This window comes from Hemicordylus capensis, chromosome 3, assembly GCF_027244095.1.
Source record: "Hemicordylus capensis ecotype Gifberg chromosome 3, rHemCap1.1.pri, whole genome shotgun sequence".
Classification (NCBI taxonomy): domain Eukaryota; kingdom Metazoa; phylum Chordata; class Lepidosauria; order Squamata; family Cordylidae; genus Hemicordylus; species Hemicordylus capensis.
In genome coordinates, this window is record NC_069659.1 from 272,872,045 (window position 1) to 272,899,949 (window position 27,905).

A 27,905-nucleotide genomic window follows, 5' to 3' on the forward strand; every position below is an offset into this window, starting at 1 on the left:
ACCTCACCTACTACAGACTACACACACACGTGGCATAATAATAGCATTCATATGGCTCCTTCCCAGGATTCAAAGGCCTCCACACACATTACCCTAGTAATCCTTATAGCAATGACATAAGGAAGACAGTTTTACCCCTGGTGGCGCAGTGGTAAAACTGCCGCCCTGTAACCAGGTTACAAGTTCAATCCTGACCAGGGGCTCAAGGTTGACTCAGCCTTCCATCCTTCCGAGGTCGGTAAAATGAGTACCCAGAATGTTGGGGGCAATATGCTAAAATCATTGTAAACTGCTTAGAGAGCTCCGGCTATAGAACGGTATATAAATGTAAGTGCTATTGCTATCTCCAAAATACAGATGTGTGCAGAGAGATGACCACAGGTGAGATATGAAGCTGTGACTTCCCAGCTCACAGTAGAGTTTGCTTTGAACTTCTTCTACTACTTTGACTACTACAACAAATATTTATATACCGCTTTTCATCAAATGTTTCCAAAGCGGTTTACATAGAGAAATAATAAAATAAGATGGACCCATGTCCCCAGAGGGCTCACAATCTAAAAAGAAACATAAGACAGACACTGGCAACAGTCACTGAAGGAGTACTGTGCTGGGGCTGGATAGGGCCAGTTGCTCTCCCCCATTAAAGAAAATCACCACTTTAAAAAAGTGCCTCTTTGCCCAGTTCTTCTTCTGAGTTAGAGCTTACAAGGTGAGATCAGTTTTCCTTCATATACAGTTTAAAACTTAGTCTATTCTGCCATAGATAAAAACTTACCAAAGAGACCACAGAAACGGCAAGTGGGCTGATTTAAAAGGCTTAATCGATTATGCAACTGTGCTTCACATCCCACTGATAAAACATTCTCTGGAGAGCCCTGTAACCTTTTCTCCTTTGCACTTATCAAGGCAGAACCCAACACCTGTAATACATATATATTATATTTTAACAGGTTCAAACAACATTTACATGCCTTAAAATACAATACGTTTCACTCTCCCACTGAAATAAATAACCTTAAAATCTCAGACAAGCTGTAAAGAAGTCTCGACATACGGTAGGTCCAACTTAAGTTTGTATTTCATTAGAATGCTTGGTTTTTTGGTTTTTTTAAGAGAAACATGTTGCAAAGGAACCTAAAATTCCAATTGAAATCAGGTAACTTAAATACTTTATCCACCTTCATAACAACGGAAAATGAAAATAAGCATGAGGACAGATGAAGGGGTCACTCACAGGATTTGTTTCCTTTGCTAAGGATGACAGCAAATTACAAGAAATATTCACTGTTTCTGGAGTTCCTAAAATAGAAAACAGAAATGCTGAAGTATGATCCAATCTCACAAAAGCAAAGAAAAGCAAAAGAAACATTGGTACTCATCGAGTGAAAGCTTCTTGCTCGTGTAATGGAGGTCACCCACTGTGGGTTATTCCCACCCACATGCTCCAGAAGGCAGGACTATGCAAATGAAGGAAATCTTTAGAAGGACCCGAGTAAGCGGTTCCCTTCAATTCCATTGAAAAGCTCAAAGCAAAAGGTAAACCACAAACCAGGTAGAGAAGAAACCACCACCAACAGCAGCATATAAATGGAAGTAATAAACCAAAGAAGTTGGGAAATATACCAACAATGGTATTATAAAACAGTAATAATGCAGAGCTGGTCAATTATTTATTTGCAGATCAGGTTAGTACTAGCAGAAGACGCATAAAACCATGGGTAGGCAGGGGTGACCTTTGTTAGTTACATCAGCAAGAAGAAACCTTCATGGTGAGTACCAATGTTCTATTTTCTGCGGGTGTAGGTGGTCACCAATTGTGGGATATTCCACAGCTCACATCCTGGGTCGGGAAAACACATTATATGGGTCTACTGCTTAGGAAGCACCAGCTACAATACTCTAGAGCCAAAGGCTGCTCTAGAAGGAGCAAGGTACAATTTATGTCTTGAGAAAGTGGAGACAGATTTCCACATAGCTGTCCTGCAGATTTAGTAGAAAAGGTGCCAATGAAGCTGCTGGTCTTGTGGTGTGGGCCATGACCCGAGAAAGGGGAAGCAAATTTTGCAGTTCACATGCTAAGAAAATGAAGACTTTGATCCAGTGTCCTATGATTGCCACAGACACCTTTAGTGCCGCAGACACTCACTTTTAGGTAAGTCAGAGAATTTCTTTAGAATATCATCAGGCGATGGTTCTGAAAGCCTTTTGGTAGCATGAGCTTCCATATTGGACTCAGCATCCGACTTATCCTCATTATCCGATCGCTCACTCACTAATAGGTAGTGACTTGTCAGAATCTTTATCCAGTTCTGGTTCCTGGGATTTCACAGGGCCAGATGGTAATACTGGAGTTTGGATAGGCTGTACAACTGGTGGAACCACTGGTGGGTCAGATCTCAATCAACTCAGAGATGAAGGTTGTGTTTCAGTTTGTGTATCCACGATAGATTGGCATACAGATACTGTGGCAAAAGTTGAAGTCACCAGACATGAAGGGCAAATTTCTCTAGGTCTTAGAAAACCTTCCTCATCTTTCACAGCGTCCAAAAAACACACAATGCGCACGGGTTAACCATAATGCTCCCCCTGAAGACAGCGGTCAAAGGAGGACTGAGGTACAGGAGAGTAAGCTGTGTAGACTCCTGTGAAAATCAACATTATTCCTGCCACGCGTATACCATAGTACCGGTGTAAGTTGAAGGGGACTATGGTGAAAAGTACGTCCACCCTGTGATGGGGGGTGGGGTGGGGCGGGAAGTGTCTATGAAGTTCATTTTCCATTGACGAACAGTGTGCAGCAGGAGACATTGTAGGTGTCTTGGGTACTTCTATGACATCATCTATCTCATCAGGGTCTCCCCATTAGAGTAGCTTGATGACCTAGAATACGTCCCTGTGATCAATGATACTCTAGGCTTAGATGGAAGAGCCAATGGACCAGGTCTCACGATCAGTGAGACCCAGTTTATCCGAGTGCGCGAGGAGAGCGGGCTAAGCCCACTCTCCCCGCACACGAGTGGGGAGGGAGCCCTGGGCAGCCAGATCGGCTGCCCACGATTTCCGGCTCCGTGACAGAGCCGGCAGGGGCTGGGGAGCCACATAGCCCCCGGAAGCCCCAGTATGCCCTGCACGAGTGCACAGGGCATACTGGGGAGACCCCCGGAGCCGGGAGGCGGCTTTTTGCCTCCCTTCCAGGGGTCTACTTGCGAGTAGCCGTGCTGTGGCTACTCATGATCAGATAGCCTGGGTTTGCGGAGTGCTTGCTCTGCAAACCCGGGCTAAGGGGAGGGGTACTTGAGCGGGTTACCCTCTCTAGAACCCCCAGGCTCGCAGCCGAGCCAGGTGGTTCTCACAATCAGCAAAAATCGGGCTAGCAGAGGCTAGCCCGATTTTTGCTGATCGTGAGAATAGCCCCAATATGTTACAAGGGGGTTGCTCAGAGGTTACCATCACTGACTGAGTAGTAGTCAGTGCATCCAGGGTTAAAATATTGGATGTTTTCCTGTGGCTGATGAAACTGGGATGTTGGCAACAATACTCATCCCTGTTATTGGCAAAGTAGAGATGACCGATGCTGAGCCACTTGATGTAGATTCCTTCAATGTTGTAGTCTTTGGTGTTGACAATACAGTAAGTTTGGTATAAACTATCAACACTGATGTTGAGATAGAAGGTTGAGGTTTAGTGTGCATTGTATTCGACATCATGCCTTTGGATGTTGCTGCAAGTTTTTTTTACACTTGGGGTCTGTTGAAGTCAAATCACCATGGTCAACTTGGGTTTCCCATTTACTGCTTCTTTCACGGTCAATGGGGTTGGCTTGGAAGGCATAGGTTGTGCCATCGATGTTGACTGCTTCGGAGCTGATAAGGCATTGACATTAGGACTGGGCATCTTGTGCCTTGGAGTCGCTGTAGATACATTAACAGACCTGTTAGGAAAAGATGGGGTCCCCATCAACATCAAGTTTTGCTGGTCTCAATATGGATTAGCCAGACAAGTACAAGGTTAAGCTATAAAGAGTAGCCTTCAGCCGAAGTTCTCTACTTCTGTTTGTATAAAGAAGGACAAATTTTTACAAAGGTTCATCTCGTGTTCTTCTCCAAGGCATAAGAGGTACAAATCCTGCCAGTCTGAGGAGGAGAGTTTAGCTTTACACTTCTGTAGTGATCAGCCACTGATCAGCCAGCCCTCCCCCTAAAGAGTTAACCAGACGTGAATGCTGCCCTGACAGGCTCGTGAACTCCAGGGATCAGCCAATCTACACACCAGGTGGGTGTGACCTAGAGAGCCGTTCAGAGAGGTAGAAGGCTTTCTTTGTAAGAAGGAGCTGGCTGGGAGTGCAGAGAAGAACAGATGTGGCCATGAGGTCTGACTGCAGGAAAATCTCTCTGCAAGTCCTGGGAAGCCGGGAAGGCAAGAAGCTTGAATCTTCTACCATGGTTTGGTGAGTTCAAGAAGTTTGTTTTGGTTTCCAAAACCAGGGTTTTGGCTTTGGGACGTTTAGTCTAGGGAAAAGTTGATTTAGACAGACCTGGTGTTAGACTTCTTTTCATTTGTGTGCTTTGCATATCGCTACAACTGTTCTAGGATTGTTTACCTGTAACGTAACTAAGCTAAGAAATGCTAGCCTGTGCCCATCCACCCAGGGCGTTGCAAAGCTATTTGTAAGCTTTTAAAAGTGCTTTTGTATTTTCCTACAGCCCTGTTCCTTGCACTTGGGGTGCTTTTTGAAGTATTCTTGTAACCACTGAGTATTTTTACCTGTAACTAAAAGCTGAGGGAGCCTTAGACTGAAGTAGTCTATAGCATTTGAATATTTTTCTTTCTTTTTGTTCTTTGCATTTTACAAGCCTTTCCGAGTGGATTTTTGAATCAGGAAATGGGGGGCTGGAAGAGGGTCTTATTCTGGTGCACACATGCCTCAGATGGTCAGCAATCTACCAGTTTTCTCACCACGTGTAGGCTTGCACACGGAAGGATTTTTGTGTATTTTTCCCATAGCAAAAGAAGGAGAGTTTGGGTGGTGGAGGCGGCGGCCCTTTTTGAAACTACCAGAAAATACAGGCAAGTTTAAGGAAAAGCCTTGCTCAGAAAGCATAGAGGGAATGATTCAGCATTTTTCTTGCCTTCACATGCGCTTGCTCTGAGACAAAGGCTTTAATCCGCTACAACATCCCATACCCCTTTCTTTTTATCGGTTACGAAATAGTTCAAAATTTGCCCTGTAAACTGAACCAAGAACACCATGATTGTTTTTCTCACTTTTGTAGGGACCAATGTTCCCTCTAAGGCAGGCATTCACGTTGTGCATGCTCACATGCTGTTGTTGTTTTTTAAATGTCTGCTCAGTTAATTTTAGATCCTACTCAGGTTAAATCAGGTCTCACTCTGAATGCACATACGTACCCACCAACGCTCCCTCTAACAGGGGTTCCCAGATGTTGTTGACTTCAACTCCCATAATCCTCAAGCAAAAGTCATTGCAGCTGGGGATTCTGTGAGTTGTAGTCAACAGTATCTAGTAATCCCTGTTAGAGAGTACACTGGTACACACTATCTTGATACCGCCGCCCAGAACAAAACTCATTCTGCACACAGATTTAAAAAAAATTAGAGAGAACATTGGTAGGGACTTGAACAAGCCCAAGAACCTCCCGATGCTACCTCAGCAATGGTCAGAAAGGAACTCAGGATATGTGAACACTCCAACCACACTTTCCAATGCTTATGCTCATGCAATGGGCAGAGCCAGAGCGTCGTGTGGAGCTACAGAATCTTCCCAGAGTGGGATACTGTGCAGCTGCAGATCCCAGTTGTGTGAATACAACTGGGATCACATCAGGGATCCACAGCTTCCTGTGCATACCTAATGTGTATGTTCTTTGGGGCCTAGTCATGAAAAATACATGAGCAGGGGCGATCCAATCAGAAAACAGTAAACAACTATCGCCATTAAAGGATATAAAAATAGTTTTACATTGTACAGGATTCTCAGGTTTCTCTGGAAGTCTGGACATCTTCAGCTGGCTGCATATCCCCATTTTCTGCCTACTACTCTGAATGTGGTGAGTTCTAAATAAAGCCTTGCAAACAATTAAGATAGCCATCTTTCTTGGTGGGTTCTGAACAAGCATTGCTTGTCAGGAGCACTCTAGGAGACTATTAGGAAACTTTGCCTAAACTGAATTGGTTCTCCTGATTTCAGGTATTTCTTTGAGCACTGACCAGTGCTCAAGTGAACCATCAGATCTAATTTTAATTAAATTAAACACTCTTACAGTGGGGACAGCATGAAGGCAAATAGATATTTTCCGATCTATGAGATGGTGAGTTCACTTTGGGGATAAATGAGGGATCAGGTCTGAGTCTGAGTCTTGGTAAATACACAGAAGTGATCCTTAACAGAAAGGGCCTGCAATTCAGAGATGCATCTAGCAGATGCGATAGCAATCAGAAAGGCCACTCTGAAGAACTCAAAGAGGTGCCTTATGTAAAGGTTCCAACAGAGACTGATGCAAGACTCCGAGGACAGTGTGTAAATCCCATGTAGGAAAACAGTGACATATTGGAGGGAAGAGATGGGTGGCATTCCAAAGGAATATTTTAGGATGCCAGTGACACCTCTCCTTGATCAGATAGAACAGTGGTTCTCAACGTGTGGGTCCCCAGATGTTGCTGAACTACAACTCCCAGCATCCCTAGCCCCATTGGCCTTTGGTTAGGGATGCTGGGAGTTGTAGTTCAGCAACATCTGGGGACCCACATGTTGAGAACCACTAAGATAGAAGCAACATCGGTGCTAAGCATGATGCTTGTCTCTTTAAGGTGTTAGCTCTTAAACCCACGGCTAGACCCTCCTGAAGAAAGGCTAGCAGCTACATCAAACCACAATTTGTAGTCTGCAGAGTGGCCAGAAGACCTTCTTAGAAAACTTCTTCATATAAACTGATAAATGCAATTGGTGGAAGGTTTACGAGAGGTGAAAACTGTATCAGTGACGCAGACCCTGATGAATCAGCTATTGACACTCAGCCTCCAGGCACTCAACCTTAACTAGGCTGAGTCAGGATGAAAAACTGGACCTTGAGTGAGTAGATCCTCCCTTTGAGAGATGAACAGAAGACCCTCTGTTGCCAGACTTATATCTGATAATCAGGGTCCTCTGGGCCAAAAGAGAGTTATCGATATCATTTCTGCAGTTTCTACTCTCAACTTCCTGAGGCATCTGGCTATAAGATGAATTGGGGGAAAGGCATACAGAAACAATAGCGGTGATGGCGTTGACAGTGCACTGCCTCTGCCCCTTGTGATGGAAACAGAGAGGAATCTCCAGTTTTGTGTTGTTTGGGAAAGCAGACAGGTTATCTGAGGGTAACCCAGTCACTGTATTATCCATCTGCATACTTAAGGATGCAGACTCCATTCTGCCGGATGGATGTCCTAGTGACTTAACCAGTCTGCTTGGGTGTTAGAATCCCACTGATGTGGTGTGCTGAAATAGGTGCCAGATAGCATTCTACCCAGCTGATGATTTCTGATGGTTGTAAATTCAGTGAGAGAGATCTGGTTCCTCCTTAGCAATTTGTGTGGGTTGATACATTGTCTGTGAGAATCAGGATGTGGGAAGCTGTAATGAGATCCTGAAAAGCAAGTATATCTAGGTACACCACTCTTAACTTGAGCTAGTTGATGCTGTGTTGTTCTGTTACAGTCCACCTGTCTTGAGTTTTGGAAGATAGGCTATGAGTTTCCCAGCTGGTCAGGCACTCATCCGTGGTTACAAGGATGTGACTGGGTTCCACAAACTGCTTACCCTTGGATAGGTTTGCTGGCACTGTCCACCACTGAAGAGATTCTGTAGAGGCACAGGGATTGGAATATATATGCAATTTCTGCATACAATGGTAAGGTACCAATACCTGACTGATAAGGTAAAAGGGCCCACTGAAGGGGTCTGAGATGAAACATAGGGAGGCACCATTAGACCCCCATAGACATGCTAGCAGGACTAGGTCTGCTGACTATCTTTCGAGTACTGACTGCATTAGGTTTATCAGAACCTATATTGCATTCCTGGGATTGAAACGGGCAATTTTTCCTGGTGTCTATGATCACCCCCAGGGGTAAAATTTGCTGCAGGGGACGAAACGTATGCTTTTCTTTGTTGATGAGAAAGTCATGTTCTCTGAGGCATGACAGAGTCCATTGTAGGTCCCGATGTGCTCCTACTATGGACAGATCAGCAGATGGTCCAGATAATGCAGATGAATGTCTTGAAACCACAGGTGGGCAATCAGGGAGACTATAACTTTGGTGAACACCCTGGATGCTGAGGATCAGCCAAAAGGGAGAGCCCTCTTCTTAAAATGCTGATTCAAACATAGCAGGTGCCTGCTGTTGGGATGAATAGAAATATGCAGATATGCTTCCTTCAGATAGATGGATACTAGGTAATCTTGGCTCTCTCCTTTGTAGACCTTTTTATTGCGTATAAAAGGAAATTAATCCAACAAAATTCTATAAAAAGCAAACATTTCGACATCAAGATGTCAGTAGCAATACTTGATTAACAATGCTGGAACTGGCATTCTTAAGGCAAAAGCTGAAACTCTCCCAGCCACCTGAAGCTGATTAAAAGCTTGGGGGAGAAGGGATAATACTTTCCCAAGCTCAGCACTAACAAGGAGGAGGAGGGAAAAGGAACAAGCTTTGAGTGTTCTCATCACACTATACCAGCTAATCTTGGCTATGTAGGGCCTCTGCTATTGGTCCTCAGGGTTTCTATTTGGAATTTCCTTTTTACTACATATTTGTTGATGAACTTTAGATTCAACACCATTTGAAGGGATCCATCTTCTGGGGGGACAATGAACAGGATAGAATATATCCCCGTTCCCTTTTGAGCAGTTGGAACTACCTCTATGGTTTTTAGTTGTAGATGATGTTGGACTGCCGGAAGAAGGCCTAAGTGTTTCAATTGATTGTGAGTTCATGGGGTGGGTAAAAATCTGGGCCTCGGACAATGGTGGAGCTCTATTTTATACCTGGATAGAAGTGTTGAGAGAAAACACTGGTCAGAAGTAGACAAATCCCAAGTGTGCCTGAAGTCCATTATACGTCCTCCCACCCTCACCCTGATTGGTTGGGAGTCAGGACTGCTGACTGGAAGCCTTGGCCTGGGACAAAAAAGTAAACCTAGAATGGGATTGGAAGGCCTGCCTGCCCCAGCTGCACGATCTATTTCAAAAGGGCTGGTGGCTCCTAGGGGCCTCTCTAGCACAAAAGGAAGGGTGAAAAGCCCTACAAGTCTGGGTAAACTTGTGTGGAACCCTCTTTTCTTCCTTTTTAAGGGAAGGGTGTAGTGCTTATCCTTAGTTTTTTATTAGGATGTCATTAAGGACATTGTCCCTGAACAGTTTGGAACCTAGTTAAGGAACAGAGGTCAGGTTGGCCTGGAGGGGTTATCAACTTGCCAGTGCTTCATCCAGATATTTATTCTAGCCACTGTGTTAGCACCCACAGCTCCTGCAGAAAACCTGATGCTGGCAAGGGTAGTGCCAGCTGTGAAAGCCGCAGCTCTTTGGGGGCCTCAACAGTTTGCACCTCAGATCCAAACAGGTTGGAGATGGGGGAATAATTTAGCAATTTAATGATCCAGAAGATAGATGATCTGAAAATAATGGAAGCTGTATTGTCTGCCCTAATTGCCAGGGATGTAGACTCATGGGCTGTGCACATAAATGCCTCAGCATTTTTAGCCTTCGGTTCTTTTAAAATAGAATCCCCATCTTTAGGGACAACAGCTCCACTGAGGAGAGCCACAACTGGAGCATCGGTGAAGTGACGCTCACTTAAGGAGGTCCAAAATCTCCTTTAAAAAAAATTGTAGATTTTGTTTGCTACATTATTAGAGCACTTATTGGCGGAAGGGGTCTGCCATTCCTGTTTTAATGTGTCTATGAAGCCCTAAGGCACAGGAACTTTAGGCTGTAGAATTTTAGATTTAGGAAGAACCAGGGAACCCTTAGACTGTGTCTCCTGTGATTCAATCTGAATATTTTCAAGTTCCAAAGCAGAAATAGCTTGTGAGAATAAAAATTAAAAATCCTCCTGGAGAAAGAGATGCTGATTTGCTGGTAACGCAGAAGTATTGCCTGAGACCTCCCCCTCCTCTGACTCCATCGACTCAGGGTGTAAGCCTGTAAATGGGTAAGTCTGGTCCCCCAAAAGGGATACAAGAATCAGATTACTCAAGACAAGTTTGGTTTTGGGGGGGGGGTGTCTTGGTTGCCCTATTAAATTTCTAATACTTTCCCCCAGAATCTGCAGATGATGACGAGGAAGTTCTACTTTTCTTCCTTCTGAGGTGAGCCTTGTGTGCTTTCTGGCTGTCTTTGATTTACTGTTTCACTATTTGTTTAATCCAATCCTGCCATTCAGAGGGATTGGATGGCCCTGGAGGGAGGTTGGGCTGCAAAGGTCTTGCTAGGGAAGGAGTACGGGTGGGGGGGGGGGGGAGGTGAGGTGGTCTCACTGGGCCGCAGTCTGTTGGGATCTCCTCCTGCAGTTCTTCTTCCCCACCTTCTTGCTGTTTCTCTGCATCCTTGTCACTGCTGGACTTGGAACCCAGGTGCTCTGTTGGTGTAGGCTGCTCCAGGGAAACCAGCCATGAAGGTGGGAGAAGTGAGTGATCCATGAGCTGCTGTAATGGCAGCAGCTGCTGTGTCTGAGAAGGCAGGAAGTGTCAAGGAGGACACTTAAGATTGGAGAAGTGGTGAATGGTGGTAACGGCAGGTGCTTCGCCTGCTTGGAGACTGCACACTGCTTTTCCCTCTTGCTGTGGGTGATTGACAAACTTCGGTGGTGAGAGTCACAACCCGATCGGTGGGTAGCAGCTTGGGCCGTGAGATGCTTGCAGAGTTTCCCCTAGTGATCCTTGTGGAAGAGGCCTTTGGTCCTTTTGCTTATATTTTTGGTGGGAAGGTAGCATTCTTCTTATGTTTGGCCCTAAAGACCAAAACATTCATTTTCCTCAGACCAAAAGCCATGAAGTCAGAAGGAAAGGCAGTGGGCCGGGCGGTGGGGGGACAGCAGGGAAAAGGAGAAACTAAACTATTTATTTATAGTAAAAAAAAAAAAAAAAAGACAAGGAGCTACCATACAGCAAAAGGAAGGCTAAGTGAAAACACAGCAAGGACTCTTGAAGTTGTGAGACAAAGAGAGAGAAGAAAGGTAAATGGGACCAAAGAAAACGATAAACCTGAAGTGGCTATCTGGAGCAAAAGCAGGACAAGCAAATGAAGGGAACCTACTACGATCATTTTTAAATGTTACCTTTGTTCGCATAGTTCATATGGGTCTGGATAGTGCATGTGCATGGGGATAACACATCTATATCCCCATATCTATATTTGCATAGTGCATGTGGGTGGAGATAACCCACAATGGATGATCTCCTACGGCAGCAGAGAAATTACAATTTGTCTTACAACAAATTAGGGCCACATCATATGTAAACTTACTTAAGGCTAAGAATCACAGAAGTAAGCATAATGATCAAGCTACAAGGCTGATCAACACAGTAAACTAAGGCTAAGCTTTTAAATTCACCACCACCTCAAACAGAATTTTGCTTGACAAGGTAATCATGCATTTAATTTGTAAGTCAGTATTTTGTACGGTTATGAAACAATAATAGTTCCTCGTTTTTCTTAACACTCAGAGTGTTAAGACAAACAACACAAATGGCATAATAGGCTTCCAGAGTATTCCAGTAGTTCTTTTCATAGAGATGGGTTGGTTTTCTAATCAAACTGAACTTACCTTTTGGACTGCTGAGTTTTATCACTGGAGACTGATTAGATGAGAAGTAAGTGGCAAATGATTGAGAATGTCTGGGATTGTTCATATGCTACTCTGTGTGTGTGTGTGTGTGTCCAACATATTAATAACAAGGGAAGTGTTCCTCAGAGATATGCATAGCAGCTCAAAAATATGTAACTACATTTCTTCACCTAGATGTATCCATGTTTAATGAGGTCTGATCAAAATAATGTAGGTTTACACAAATTCAAAGTATTTTAAAATGCCTTCTCTCACCTGTTGCATCCCCTCCATTCATGTCTGATACAACCATTTTCCTGTTACAGCTGCCACGGTTGCTTTCACCCGAACCATTGTCACGATTTGCAAAAAACAATTTAGTCTGGTCACACATCAAGAAATTTTTGGATAAAGCTTTATCTTCAGGTAAAAAGCTTTTGACATTGGGACTGGTATAGGGACTTCTCAATGACACATTAGAGGTTTTGAGCTCCTTATTCCTTATATGAGACCTCTGTGCCATCTTGCGCACATCTACATCAGAATAATTTCTTGCCAGCTTTTAAGGAATTGTTCAGTAACTAGGAAAATAAAATCAGCAACAAAAGAGATTCAATTGTACAAGACAAATTATACTAATGTAATACTAATTACCAAATCCTTATCAAAATTGTATTTTTGCACAGTGCAATTGTCATTAGAGCAGTAATACTTCCATTTCAGTCTATAATTGACCATACAGTGGTCCCTCGACTTACGAACTACTCGACATAAGTATTTTTCGAGTTACAAACGGCAGTTTTAGATCCGGTTTTAGATGCGGTTTTTTCGACTTACAAATTTTTAGATGGGGTTTCCTCGACTTACGAATTTTACATGCGATTTCCTTGACTTACCTGCCTGTTTACTGCCTGTTTATTCTTGAAAAGAAATGTTCCTGTGCAGTTTGCAAGCCTTACTGGGGGTCTGGGTCTTTTTTCTAGGCTCAGGAACGCATTAATCCGTTCCCAATGCATTCCTATGGGAAACCGCTTTTCGACTTACGAACTTTTCGACTTACAAATGTGCATTCGGAACGGATTAATTTCGTAAGTAGAGGGACCACTGTATTTACAAGCCCTTTAGTGTTTATGCAGTATGCATCAATGATCTTAGGGAAAACATTTTCAAAACAGAATCTTAGGATTTTAGAAGTCAGTCAGTCCTTTATTACGGTCATGGACCAGTGCATAGCTAAAACATACATACTTACATGCTTACATATAAGAAAAGAAACTCAGCATAATAAAACGGACAGATTATAACACAATAGTACCAAGTTAAAATTAGAACAGTTATGGTGAACTCCAAATAGGTCTGACTGAAAAACTTATTAAGCAGAGCACCCTCCATTGCAATCATGAAACAGGAATCACAGGGGAAGGAAAGAAAAGAACAGAACATTATTAAAAACCTGAGCGGATGGTGCAAATGATATGACAATACCTTGCCATTTTGATGATTAAGTTGATCAGAACTGGACAATAAGTACTTCAAATAGAAGTCATCCAAGTGCCCGGGAAAACGTTGCAACAAAGGGGACACTAATCTTAAGCGGGTGTCCCAATAAAAGTTACAATAAAGTATGGCATGCGCAATTGTCTCCACTTGACCAGACCCGCAAGGGCAAAGTCGAGCAGAAAAAGGGGTACCTTTAAATCTTCCCTGGATTTTAGAATAGAAAGGGATCTTGGAGGTCTTCATGTATTACACCATCATGTGTTAAAATTTTCAGACTAAAAAAGAATAAGTCTATGCTCAATTTTCTGTATTTCTTTGTGTTAAAAAGGAAACTGGACAGGGAAAATTCTACAAAATCTGAAAATAAGTAAATACAGCTTCTTCCAAAGAACCTTGGTATTTATGAAGCATGAAGGAACTCTCATTAGGAACTCTCACCAACTTGAAAGAACCACACCAGGGACATAATTACCATATATATTCATTAATATAATATTGTAGGCATGCCTTTGGATAGCTCTCCACAGGAAGTTCACATGCTGCTGTATTAATGTGTCCACTGAAGGATGTAAAAGCAGAATCTCTGCAACATTCCCATGTGGACTATATGTGCCATACAAAGGCCCAGGTTCAGATGCAACACTAAATTATGGTTTAGCACTAGATGGAGTTTAAGAGACGCACAGAGTCAGGAATTCCCTGCTCCATTCTTTTCCTCTTTTGTGTGTGAGACGAGGAGAATAAAGCTTCTACTCTTTAGGGGATTTAGGATTAATTATACCAAATCTGAAATACTCCCGATTTGTATATCACAAAAGGAAAAAGCATTCCTTCACAAATATTTTCAATATTGCTGGGTAAATACAACCCAATAACTATACTAAAGTATTTTATGGAATAAAATCAACTTTCCTGAAGTGGAACTTACTTATAATGGCTACAAAGAATACAAGCAGTTAAATTGATTATTCTCCCCCCCAAAATATTTTTATTTCAGACTCTTCCTATACATATCCCTACAGAACTTGGCAATTTTGTTTAGATAATTTCATTGCAGGAAATAAGAGCCCAAGAGTTTCAAAGCAAGAAACTCAATGCAAGTGAAACAAAAAAAAAGGAGAATTGAGCACTCTAGACATGCAAACATATATGGATGCTTCTCAACTTCAATAAGCCTTCCAAATGATAAGACGACTGCTCCAAACTGTGGATTTATATTAAAAAAGCTTATGTTACAAAATACACATTGGGGAAAACCTTATGGAAAACTAAACAAGACAAAGCATCAACTGTAAATGAAAACCCATTCCTCTCATTCACTTTGAAAATCTGGGATAAACATAGATTTATCTATGGAGACATAGCTTAGCACCCCTCACCTTCATCAATTGCCACTTGCCTGGGGCAGAAGTATTTCACCATGGGACATTTCTATGCAGCATTCATGGACTGGAAAATTGGCAATATTCAGAGATACAATACAGTTCTGGACAGAGGTTATCTGCTTTCCAAGAGTGACCTAGTCAAAGCTAACAATTTAAATATACTTTGGTTTGAATATTTGCAACTAAGTCATTTAATTCATACTAAAAACACTCTGCAATCAGTTTCCAGAGTTCATACAGCGTTTTGAGAAATTCATTCTCAATAGAACAGTTCATGATAAAGGTTTAACTTCATTTATGTATTAATGGATAAACGCAGAATCCTGGAAAACTGACCAGCATTATAAAACAGCCTGGCCTGGAGATATAGGGGTAACTATAGAAGACAAAAATTTGGGAACAGATCTAGTTATCAAAACTTATTTATCTTCATATTTAAATAAGAGAATTAAATCATTTAAAATCCTTATTAGATGGCAGTATATGTCTGTTATATTCAATCATATGCTTCTTAATTTCTCCCCTCAATCTTGGAGGGGATGTCAATGTAAACGATCATATTACCCAATTGTGAGGGACTGCCCCCAAATCATTAAGTTCTGGTTACTAGTTATCCAATATACCAAAATTATAACTGGGACATTAATACAATCAGATCAGTGTTCTCTCTAAGGCGTGTACATGAGTGTGCAAACAAACCTTTTGATGTCCACTCAGCTGATTTTAGATCCTGCTCAGGTGGAATCAGGAAGGCCCCATTCTGAATGCATGTGCGCACATACTGCCACCCAGAACAAAATTCATTCAGTGAACAGATAAAAAGATTAGATGGAACACTGAATCAGATACTATTAGGAGCTTGGATCTCATGGCAATGTCTAGTTATTCATGAAGATTTAATTGGTTTACCTTTAATGGAAGCAAAATTCAGAATCTCCAATGCATGGAAAAGAAGGAAGCAACCCTCTATTAAAGGGTGGTTTGACAAGATATGGGAGCTCATGGTAATGGATAAGAAAACACTACATATTAAAAGTTCCATGAACTCAAATTAGAGAGATCATTTTCTTGAGAGATGGTTACCCTTCCTGAATTTCATAGACAGAAATAAACGGCCATATCCCCTGCTAACTGGGCAAAGAGGTACCTTTTACCGTGGTGATTCTCTTTATTTAGCAGGGGGAGAGTAACTGGCCCTATCCACCCCCAGCACAGTACCTCCAGTGACTGTTGCTGGTGTCTGTCGTGTGTGTGTGTGTGTGTGTGTGTGTGTGTGTGTGTGTGTGTGTGTGTTTTAGAATGTGAGCCCTTTGGGGGACAGGGAGCCATCTTATTTATTTATTATTAAACTAAACTTTGTCTTGGTTTGGTATGCTAGTCTATTTCAACCAGATTATTTAAAAGGAGGGCTGCAGCTCAGTGGTAGTTCACATGCCTTGTATGCAGAAGGTCCAAGGTTCAATTTCCAACATCTCCAGTGAGGGATGAGAAAGGCCCTTGTCTGAAACCCCAGACAGCCGCTGCCAGACAATACAGACCTAGATGGAGTAATGTAATGGCCCGATTCAATAAGGCAGCTTTGTATATTCCAAGCAAAAGTATATACTTTTAATTCTGATTTTCTAACAAATACAAGACAAGGTGAACTGGGCCAAAGTCCATGACTCTCTTGTGGATGAGGCAAGGAGCAATATACCGATTCAACATATCCAAATCATAACAAAGGCTAACAACAGGACATAAGAGCAGCCTTGCCGGATCAGACCAAATGGCCTATCTAGTACAGTATCCTATTTTCCACAGTGGCTCACCAGATGCCTCTTGGAAGTCCACAAGCAGGAGATGAGGGCATGCACACTCTCTGCTACTGCTGCCCTGCAACTAATACTCAGAGGCATACTGCCTTTGAATGGGAAGGTAGCATATAGCCATCAAGACTAACAGTCATTGATGGACTCTGTGAATTTATCTAATTCCATTTTAAAGACATAAAAGGGGCTTAGATAAATTTATGGAGGACAGGTCTATCAATAGCTACTGGTCTGGTGGCTAAAGGCCACCTCCAGCATCAGAGGCAAGATGCCGCTAAATACCAGTTGCAAGGGAGCAACAGCAGAAGAGAGGGCATGCTCTCACCTCTTGCTTGTGGGCTTGCCAGAGGCATCTGGTGGGCTACTGTGTGAAACTGGATGCTGGACCTTGGGAGTGATTCAGCAGGGCTATTATGTTCTTATGACCATCACCACAGAGAGCTCATGTAACTTTAATACTTGTATGAAAAGAAGATATTCATCAGAGCAAGATTTCACATAATGGAGCTTGCAATGTTTGGGAAACTGCAGAAGAATTGTACAAAACTAAAAGCTACAAATCCAATGTGAAGAGGATGGATTCTCAAATCATGTAGACTCTACTAGGGAGCTCAGCTGTAGGAAAGCTACAACTCTGCAGCCCCTATAAATGCACCTTTACCTTGTCTATAGTTCTGGTTTACACACTGTGAAATAAGAAATTTCATGTGAAAGACCCTGCGAGCTATCAGGGAGCACTTCACTCAAGATTCTAGTTTTACAGTGTGTATTAGAGTGAAGCCCGATTTCTATAACAAAAAAATCTTTTGTTCATTTTGGGGGGCAACTTCAAACTCACAGTAACTCATTGTAAAGCTGCTGTGTGAAAAACAGCCCTGGGGCTTTTTACTTTAGAAAAAAGGTGACTGAAGAGGGATTTAATAAAGGTCTTTAAAACATGTATGGTATGGAGAGTGAAGAGATAGAGAGAAATTTCCCTTCCTCTCAGAACACCAGAACCAGGGGTCATCCCATGAAAATGATTGCCAGAAAATTTAAGATTGACAAAAGAAAGTACTTTTTCACACAGTGCATAATTAATCGACTGAATTCTCTGCCACGGGATGTGGTGATGGCCACCAGCTTGGATAGACTTAACATGGGCTTAGACATGGAAGGCAGGTCCAACAATGGCTACTAGTTTTGATTATAGGCTACCTCCTAGCTCAGAGCTGGGATGCCTCTGAATACCAGCTGCAGGGAAGCAACAGCATGAGAGGGCATGCTTTTACCTCTGTGGGATTCCCAAAGGCATCTGGTGGGCCACAATGGGAAACAGAATGCTGGACTAAATGGGCATTGGGCCCAATTCAGCAAGGCTGTTCTTAGAATGACTATCTGTGTTCAATTTTTAAAAAGAGGTGCACTATTCTAGGGTTTTAAATATGCCTTTGTTTGGTCCTGACTAAGTTACATTGGGGATCACTTTTACACAGTTTTACCTTCAGTTAACTGGGACCACAGATTTCCCCAAAGCATGGCTCACCATATGTTGCTGTATAAAGTTTTGTTTGCAAAAAACCTGACGTTACTATTCACATACAATAATACCTAGTGTTATGATTACTATATACTTGACACTCTAGTCAGCTATTAATGATAATCCTAACTCAAATAGTCTCAACCATTTCTGTCTGTAGCTTTAGTGCAGCTGGCAGACTTTATAGCAGACTTTAAAACAAACCGTTAAGCCAGGCTGAGGGCAATATAAGGTGAATTCTTGCCAATTTAAGGAATACCAGTGTGTAGGGTTTATTTATCAATTCAAGTCCCTTCCAGGAAAAGAAAGTAAGGTGTCACAGAATCACTCTGCATTAGTACAGGAAAGGAAAAACTTCTCCTTTTACAACAGAATACTACATCAAAGATTTATCTATTCGTTTCTGGTAGAGGTTGCACTAATCATCTTATTATTCTACCGTCAACAAGCTAGTAGTTCCACAGTAGTTGTGTCGGAGTCTTGCTACTAGCCTTAGTGTCCAACACTAAAGGGAGAGAGAGACTCACACTATTAAACAAATAAATGTGAGTGATGATCAAATGGAAGACAGACCGCTAGCTGCTGCTGGCCGCTCTCGCTCAGTCCAAGTCCCTTTCCCTCCTGCAAACTGGGGACGCGCTGTGGAGTCAAACTGCTAAACGTCGACGATGAAGCAACAACTGCAGGGAGTGGGCAGCATCCCTGGTGCAAACAGACCTAACTGGAAGCCAAGGGGAGGGGCTGCCCGTGCCGCAACAATAGGGAGCGAACACCGGCAAGCACCGCCGTCACAAGCGCTTCTGGAGGCGCTCCGCGTAGTGAACCAAACGGGCGTCGTCGGACGGCATCCTTAAAATACGACTGTCGTGGTTCTGACTGACCCATTCCTTGATCCAGGGCCAGGCCAGCTTTAGCTAGCCTGGATCCAGGAACGGAGCTAAGGAAGAGGGGGCTAGTGTTTGCTCCTCTCCCCAGCGGCCCCTTGGGGTGAGGGAAATGATAAAGGAAATAGGAAGGGGTGGAGCAGGAGGAGGGCGTCAGGAACCTCCCATCCACTCAATTATAGCTACGCTCCTGCCTGAATCAAGGAATGGATTAACCAAACACGCCGACAATCTGGCAATGCTACCCACGCCCCGCCCCCCCTCCGCCTCTTGGCACAACCGTACAAAAGGCGGCCGAGCTCGAGACAGGGTACCTATAACTCTTTTCCCGCGTCAAAATCCCGACAGGACTGGAAGCACACCTCCCGCCGCCACCTCCTAAGAGACTTAAGGCTCCCTCTTACTTCAGCCAGTCCCCCTCCGCGGTTTGTCCGTCCAGCCGTCCTCCTCCTCTTCGGCTTCTCGTGCTGGCCGCTGCGCCCGAGACCTCATGCGTCACCCCGCTCCCGCCACCTCGCGTTTTCAAGCGCGCATGCGTCTGGAACGTCCTTCGTGGAAAGGAAGCGGGAAGACGAAACGAAGTTGGTTTAGTTGCGCTATTTTACTCTAGTAGTAGAAGGAAAGATTAGGAGCCGGGCAACTTACTTATCCTTACAGTGGCAGACTAGCCGCGCTGCTTTTTAAAGGTGCTCCAGTCGGCTCACACACATTTTTTGTGCACTTATGTTGATCGTCTTGTGGCTACGCCGTCTTATAGCGACTCAGAAATGCATTTTAGGCAGCCTGCTGCACTACCCTCTTGCACGCTCAAAATGCCTGGCACGCGCTATTCTACGTATTCGCTGCAGAAGACATCGCCATAGTGGTGTTTGTATCACGGTTACTGCTTGATCCTGATACACACGCTTATTTTGCTCTGTGTTTCATGCTACACTGGCAATTGCATTGTTCCATCGCAGCATTGCAATAATATGCGTATGCTGCATAAAAGAAGAATCGTATACAATGTTCATATTTCGAGTAGCATACTGTACGGGGGCCTCATCGTTAACAGAGACATGACCGAGGCCTAAGCGTTGCCTTACCAGCTGTTAGAAAAGCCCCAATCAAATGCCCGGGAAACTGAAACTGTGGCTCAAGATGCAGCCCTATGCATTCTTTCTTGGAGCCAGTAACCCCGTTGATACAATTTGGGCTTATTTATGAGTAAATGTGCATTGAACTGTATGTAGGTCAAACTGAATGCATTTGGTTGTCGTCTCAGATTGCTAAAATCCCCCACTCCCCTTTGGTAGTGGTATCTTATCTGTTGCTGAGATATGTGTGTGGAATGCAGTTTATGCAAATAATACAGGCACATGATGTAAATGATGATTTGTAACACAGCTCCCCCTCGCAGCACCTGCTCTTTCCCATGATGTTTTTCCTTTTAAAGAGTTATTTCCCCTGAATTGCAGCTCCTTCCTTTGTTTTATTAGATTAGTATGCTGAACTTTTGCCATTCAGAACAGTAATTTACCTTCACAATAACCCTGTGAGGTAAATTAGGCTGAGAGAAATGATGACTGTGAAATAATAAGACAGCCAGTGCACTGAGAAGTGGGGATTTCAACCTTCCCAGAAATTCTAGCAACTACACAAGAACATCCTAATCTAACAATATTTAAATGAAAGGGCTCTGAGGCATGCTAAGAAAGTCTAGTTCATAAACTTGCTTAATGCAAATAATCTCTCTTGCTGTAAGAAATAAATTGTTTTCTGAAATGCACTTTGCCCAAATATATTAAACATTGATTTTACCATCTTGCTCCTGGTTGATTAAGTCTGTGTCGACTCTTAGTGACCACACAAATAGATTATCTCCAGGATGATCTGATGTGATGGCATAACTTGACTGGAATTTATGAAGGCATTTTATGCCTTTCTATTATTATTATTATTATTATTAGATTTCTATGCCGGCTTTCCAAAAATGGCTCAGGGCGGTTTACACAGAGAAATAATAAATAAATAAGATGGATCCCTGTCCCCAAAGGGCTCACAATCTAAAAGGAGTAGGAGCAAACAAATGGCTCATAGAATAAATCAATCCAGAATTTTCACTCGAGGCACAAATGACCAGGCTCAAACTCTCATACTTGGGACACATTATGCAAAACCCCAGTTCCCTTGAGAAGTCCCTAATGCTGGGGAAAGTTGAAGGATAGAGAAGAAGAGGACGACCAACAGCAAAGTGGATGGACTCGATTACGACAGCAATTAATGTACCCACTGAGAGACCTTAAAGGCCAAGTTGAAGACAGATCATACTCGAGAGAATTTATCTATGTGGTCCCTAAGAGTTTACACCGTTTTACAGCACTTAATCAATCAACCAATCATCCAAAGTCTATTTACAGTAGCTTGAGCACGCTACTTGGAAGTTGCTCCGCCGTAATCACTGTGACCTAATTTCGTGCTGTTGTGTTCAACAGCCCCAATGAGAAGACCAACAACGCTGGGTAATTGTCAGTGGCTTTATTCACGTCTTTCTTGTTCAAGACTCCACACGACTCTGCTAGCTCTCAGCCAGCTCCAAATATATACGCTCTGGAACCAGCTGCCGACCATTACAAAGGGTGGGCTCTATAACAATTAGCCTGTAGTTAAAATTATACAATAAAATAACATTTAATACAGCTGAAACCAATTATGGCACCGAAACAGTTAGTACCGTAATTATCCTAATAAAATGGTCTCGCGATATTTACTCGCTTGGACATAACATCCCTTCCCCCTTAGATAGCGACATAATCCTTCCAATACCTCGGGGGCCCACGCTCTCTTTTGGACCGCCGGGGAGTGTTAACAACCCTCTCCGAGCTTAGCTCTGTTGCTGGGGCTGCCACAGGCTCCTGGCTAGCTGATTCAACAGCCTCGGATTGCTCCTCAGTTAGTTGCTCTAGTTCGTGTGATTCCTCTAGGTCAACCACCTGTTCTTTGTCATCCTCTGGCTTACTAACCTGCCCACTTTCTTGTCCACCATCTCCATTGGTCACCCGATGCCGCAATTGCTCGGCATGACGCCTCCAGACCTGCCCAAGTTCTGTTTGTACTCTATATGAAACAGGGCCAGTCTGGTCCATTATATTACCCTTAGTCCAGGCGGGACCAGAGGCATAGTTCCTGCAGTGGACTGGCTGGCCCACTACAAAACTCTTAGGTGATGCCACCCCGATGTTTGTACCTCTATCTTCCATACGCCCTAGATCTAATTTATTCAATAGGGTAACTGGCTTTCTCCGCATGAGCACCTCTGCCGGTGACTGACCTGACACCAAGGGCATAACCCTATAAGTTAGGAGGAATTGGCACAGATGTAATTCTAAATCCCCTGGCCCCATGCGCCTCAGCGCTTCCTTTGTAGTTCTTACTAGCCTTTCTACCTGACCGTTCGTCGCTGGATGAAAAGGGGCTGAAGTTACATGCCGGATTGCATTCCTGTCCAAAAAATCCTGGAACTGAGCAGACGTAAATGTAGAAGCATTGTCCATGACCAACACATCTGGCAACCCAAAAGTACTAAATAGTTGTCTTAACTTTCTTATGGTGATAGTAGAAGTTGTGCCAGCGACTGGAAAGACTTCTAGCCATTTAGAATATGAGCCCCTGATGGCGCAGTGGTAAAACTGCCGCCCTGTAACCAGAAGGTTACAAGTTCAATCCTGACCAAGGGCTCAAGGTTGACTCAGCCTTCCATCCTTCCAAGGTCGGTAATGAGTACCCAGAATGTTGGGGGCAATATGCTAAAATCATTGTAAACCGCTTAGAGAGCTTCGGTTATAGAGCGGTATATAAATGTAAGTGCTATTGCTATAATATGCATCAACAGCCAGCAAAAACATTGTTCCTTTGAATGGGCCTGCAAAATCCACATGGATCCTGGACCATGGTCCTCTTGCAGTATCCCACCTTCGTCGCCAATATGTTGTGTTCAACAGCCCCAATGAGAAGACCAACAACGCTGGGTAAATCGTCAGTGGCTTTATTCACGGCTTTCTTGTTCAAGACTCCACACGACTCTGCTAGCTCTCAGCCAGCTCCAAATATATATGCTCTGGAACCAGCTGCCGACCATTACAAAGGGTGGGCTCTATAACAATTAGCCTGTAGTTAAAATTATACAATAAAATAACATTTAATACAGCTGAAACCAATTATGGCACCGAAACAGTTAGTACCGTAATTATCCTAATAAAATGGTCTCGCGATATTTACTCGCTTGGACATAACAGTGCAAACATTATAAGAAAAGTGGTCACAAGTTAGAATCTAAATGCGAAGCCCAATGCAATGCTGTGTATATGTACTCGGAAGGAAGTCATTCTCACTGTTTTCGACGAGGCTGACTTCTAGGAAACGTATCATCTAATCTAATATGAATGTAATGTCTAATTTTATGACGCATGCTTTAAAGCATAAAGACACAAACTACTTGAAGTGGTATCTGTATATAATCACTCTGCTTCCACTGTAATACGGTGGTTTGTGAGCTATGCTATGGGTAGAGGAAAGGAAATAAGGGGTTTAATCGTATGGACTTTATTTTACTTTGAAATAATTGTGCTCTGTGGCAGCGAGGTAGAACCATGCAGCCACATCACCAAGAGCAGCTATAATCCTCTGAAACCCGTGTGGTAGAATTCTGATTAGACGCGCCCAGGTACCAGGAGGAGGCATCGATTCCATCCGGTTTACTATAATTCTTAGTCATCGTACGCCTGAGAAAAATGACGGTAGCTTCAGGGCGTGTGACTCAAGCTGTTGGGAAATGCAATGCAAGGTGTGCAGAGGAGAAACCTTCCCGGCGCGCGCCTCATTCTCTCACTGACTCCTCGCCTGCTTCAAAAAAATCGCCAGTCCCGCTCTCCTCCTCCTTTGCAGGCAGATTAGCAGATCTAGGCCCGCCTCCGCTCCTCCTCCCCAGCAGAAGTTGCTCTGGTGTCTGTGGCAGCCATCTTTGTTGATGTGTCAGCTTTCAGTTCCGCTTAGGAGCTGCTGCGGGAGCCAGAGGAGGGAAGAATCCTCCCCTCACTCACGATTAGCCATGGGGGAGCAGCTACTGTTGCAACTGATACTCTGGTTCTCAGCTCCCTAGCAAACTGATAAGAGCTTCCCGAGGGGGCAGGGGGTGAAGATCTAATGATTTTAACCTCAATGCAGATTAATATATGTAGGCTGGGAGAGGCAGACGTAGAACCTGTTACTAGGCAGAAAAAGCAGGTCTTGCTTAGTGCATTTTATCTCAGTGGTTTCATTTCCTATCTGTGCCAGGTTCGATGCATTTTAAGCTCCTGATATGATTTTGATGACAGATACTGAGCCTTTGGCTTTTCACCTCTTCCTCCAACCCCACCCACCCACCCCACCCCGCGTTCCCAAGTGGATCATTTAGTGCATTGTCCGTGACCAACACATCTGGCAACCCAAAAGTACTAAATAGTTGCCTTAACTTTCTTATGGTGATAGTAGAAGTTGTGCCAGCAACTGGAAAGACTTCTAGCCATTTAGAATATGCATCAACAGCCAACAAAAACATTGTTCCTTTGAATGGGCCTGCAAAATCCACATGGATCCTGGACCATGGTCCTCTTGCAGTATCCCACTCCCTATGTGGCAGTTGTGGCTCCTCTGGCCTCGATGCCTGACAATCCACACAACTCCCTACCCATTTTTCAACATCTAAATCCAACCTGGGCCACCAAAAATAGCTCCATGCCAGTGCCTTAGATTTCACAATTCCCGGATGGCTAATATGTAAAACCTGCAAGACTCTCTTCCTTAGAACCTCCGGTATCACAACTCGCTGACCCCATAGTAAACAACCCCGCTCTAAAAAGAGCTCATCCCTTTTTTGATGGAAAACCCTAAACTCATCTGATGGGGGCTTGACCGGCCATCCCTTCTGCATCCAACCCCGCACCCTGGTCAACATCGGGTCCCTGCCTGTTTCTCTGGCGATATCCACCGCCGTAACAGGAGGGCTGGGTAGTGCCTCTATCAACAGAACTTGATGCCTGGCCTCTTCTGGTTCCTCACAAGGGATGGGGGATCTAGATAATGCATCCGCATGACTGATAGCTGCCCCGGGACGATGGATCAAACTGAAATCATATGCCTGCAAAAACATCGCCCAGCGTAACATTCGGGGTGACAGAATTTGGGGGGTCTGTTTACCTGGCACAAAAATGCCCAGGAGGGGTTTATGATCTGACACTATGGTAAATTTCCGCCCATAGATGAAGTCATGGAACTTCTTTGTCCCTGCAATAATCGCTAACGCTTCCCGGTCTATCTGTGCATAGTTCCTTTCAGTCTTGGTCAATGACCTGGAGTAAAAAAGCAATTGGCGCCTCTAATCCATTTCCCAAATCATGGCACAACACAGCCCCGACACCTACTGGGGATGCATCGCATACTAACAGTATGGGTTTCCTAGGGTCAAAATGAGTCAGAATAGCTTCTGACGTTAGTAAACTTTTTACCCTTTTAAACGCCTCCTCCTGACGGGGTCCCCAATGCCACACCGTTTGTTTCTTGAGTAAGTGATGCAGCGGTTCAGCCCATGCTGCTTTCTGCGGTAAAAATGTGTGATAGAAATTAAGCAACCCCAAAAATGCCTGCAGTTTCGTTTTTGAGGTGGGGCGGGGGCCCCCCAAATAGCTCGAACTTTGGACTCAGAAGGTCTAATCCCCTCAGGAGTGACCCTGAAACCCAAAAACTCCACCTCCTCAGTATGCAAGACACATTTCTCTTTTTTTACTTGCAACCCTGCATCCTGAAACCTTTGCAACACTTCCCCCAACTTTCCAGCCAGTTCCCTCTTATTTTCTGCTGAAATGAGAACATCATCAAAATATGACAGAACCCCATTAATTCCCTTCAAAATGCGTTCAACTAGCGCTTGAAAAATGCCAGGAGCAGCGTTTACCCCAAATTGCAACCGATTTACCCGAAACGCTCCCTTATGGGTAACTATAGCTTGGCATAGCACTGCCTCAGGTGTAACTGGCAATTGCTGATAAGCCTGAGCCAAGTCCAGTTTAGCAAAACATCTGCCTCCACGCAAGGAGGCCAACAAATGACTTACAACTGGAACTGGATAAGCATTTGCACGAATCGCCTTATTAATAGTACATTTGTAGTCTGCACATATTCGAATGTCCCCGTTAGCCTTCAACACCGTCACTATCGGTGTCTCCCAAGGGGCGGAGTCAATCAGTTCCAAAACCCCTTGGGCGACCAATCTGTCCAGTTCCTCCTCTATTTTGTCCTTCAACGCAAACGGAACCCGCCGAGGCTTTAATCTGACGGGCTGTACCCCTGGATCCAAGTCGAAGGCAATAGGTTGTCCCGTATAGGTTCCCAATCCTGGCTGGAACACTTCCCTATATTTCTCACAGATGTCTTGGATAGGATCAGTCTCAACGGCATGGATGCCTGTAAAGGCAATTCCCAGTGGCTCAAACCACTGGACCCCCAACAAATTATTCCGACCCTGCTTCACGACGACCAAAGGCAGCTGTGTGGAACGACCCTTGAATTTTACATGAAACGTGCCAATTCCCAATACCGGAATATGGCGCCCCTGCACGTCACATAAAGACACTTTAAGCGCACGTAGAGGGGGACGGGCAGCAGGCGAAATCGTCTGGAAGTCCCTCTGTGAAATAATCGAGTAAGACGTTCCCGAGTCAATCTCCATCGAGGTAAGTGTCCCTTGTATTGATACACCCACAACAAACCTCTCTATAGCCGCCTGCACCCTAGATTCCCTTGGGTGGGCCGTGGTAACCTTGGACACAGACTGGTCCCTCCACTGGCGATGACCATCACCCCGGCGCCCTTCCGCTCTCTGCCTGCAAACTTTTGCTATATGACCCCATTTCCCACAACCGTGGCACTCAGCGTTCTTAAACGGGCACTTTGCACGCACATGGCGGTTGCCACACCCTGCACATGGGGCGGTGGAACCCTTAGTGCCCCTGCCAGTCTTTTGGTGCACCTTCCCAACGTCGTCTTCGGCCTCGCTGGAATCAGTGGCTGACTCAGGGCTTCCCTGTCTTTGTACAGCGGAGCCCCCAGCACTCACTTCGGCAGTTCTCTGCTTGAAAACCTTGACTCCCGAATCCGCAGCTTCAGATGCAAGGGCCTCCTTCAGAACTTCTGCAAAGGACAAACTCTCCTGCTTCAAAAGCCGCCTCTGTGCCGCCTCATCCAATAGTCCCAGCAGTAACCTGTCCCGGAGGACTTCCTCCAGTTCAGCCCATTGGCACAGAGCAGCCGCTAAACGAAGTGCTGCCGTATAGTCTGCAACAGACTCTCCCGGTTGTTGATCTCATCTGTGGAATGCCAGCCGCGCCGGAAAGATTGATACCGTAGGTTTGAAATGGCCCCTCAACGTGACCAAAATGTCTTTCAGGGACACAGTCGCGATGTCCCGAGGCAGCAGGAAATTCACTGCCAACTCCAAGGTAGGCAAACCGCAACGGGCAAGAAAACACGCCTTTTGTCGTTCCTCACCGTCTATCCTTTCAGCAACCAAAAAGTTGGCAAATTGCAGTTCATAAAGTTTCCACTTATCTGGTTCCAAGACACAAAACGGCCCAATGTTGGGTGAGTAGGAACTCATCCTCAGACCCTCGTCGCCAATATGTTGTGTTCAACAGCCCCAGTGAGAAGACCAACAATGCTGGGTAAATCGTCAGTGGCTTTATTCACGGCTTTCTTGTTCAAGACTCCACACGACTCTGCTAGCTCTCAGCCAGCTCCAAATATATACGCTCTGGAACCAGCTGCCGACCATTACAAAGGGTGGGCTCTATAACAATTAGCCCGTAGTTAAAATTATACAATAAAATAACATTTAATACAGCTGAAACCAATTATGGCACCGAAACAGTTAGTACCGTAATTATCCTAATAAGATGGTCTCGCG

General features: G+C 44.2%; 1 protein-coding gene and 1 pseudogene across 9 annotated transcripts in view; both read right to left on the reverse strand.

Moving 5' to 3' along the window:
- Positions 1 to 19,769, reverse strand: part of TDRD1 (tudor domain containing 1) — a 123,648-nt gene extending 103,879 nt beyond the window's left edge. Inside the window, exons 1-6 of one of the 9 annotated variants that reach the window (XM_053312702.1) lie at positions 19,574 to 19,769; positions 19,333 to 19,476; positions 16,150 to 16,252; positions 12,106 to 12,410; positions 1,238 to 1,302; positions 779 to 923 (exon numbers count right to left, since the gene is read on the reverse strand). In XM_053312702.1, coding sequence (XP_053168677.1) covers positions 779 to 923; positions 1,238 to 1,302; positions 12,106 to 12,352 — 457 coding nt within the window. In that variant the 5' untranslated portion in view covers positions 12,353 to 12,410; positions 16,150 to 16,252; positions 19,333 to 19,476; positions 19,574 to 19,769. Of the gene's footprint in view, positions 1 to 778; positions 924 to 1,237; positions 1,303 to 12,105; positions 12,411 to 14,708; positions 14,859 to 16,149; positions 16,253 to 18,617; positions 19,057 to 19,242; positions 19,482 to 19,573 lie in introns of those variants that run through there. The other 8 variants (XM_053312700.1, XM_053312694.1, XM_053312693.1 and 5 more) reach the window with 8 other exon arrangements.
- A 1,752-nt stretch (positions 19,770 to 21,521) lies between these two features.
- On the reverse strand, positions 21,522 to 27,299 carry LOC128352269 (uncharacterized protein K02A2.6-like; annotated as a pseudogene).
- Between the last annotated feature and the right edge of the window lie 606 nt (positions 27,300 to 27,905).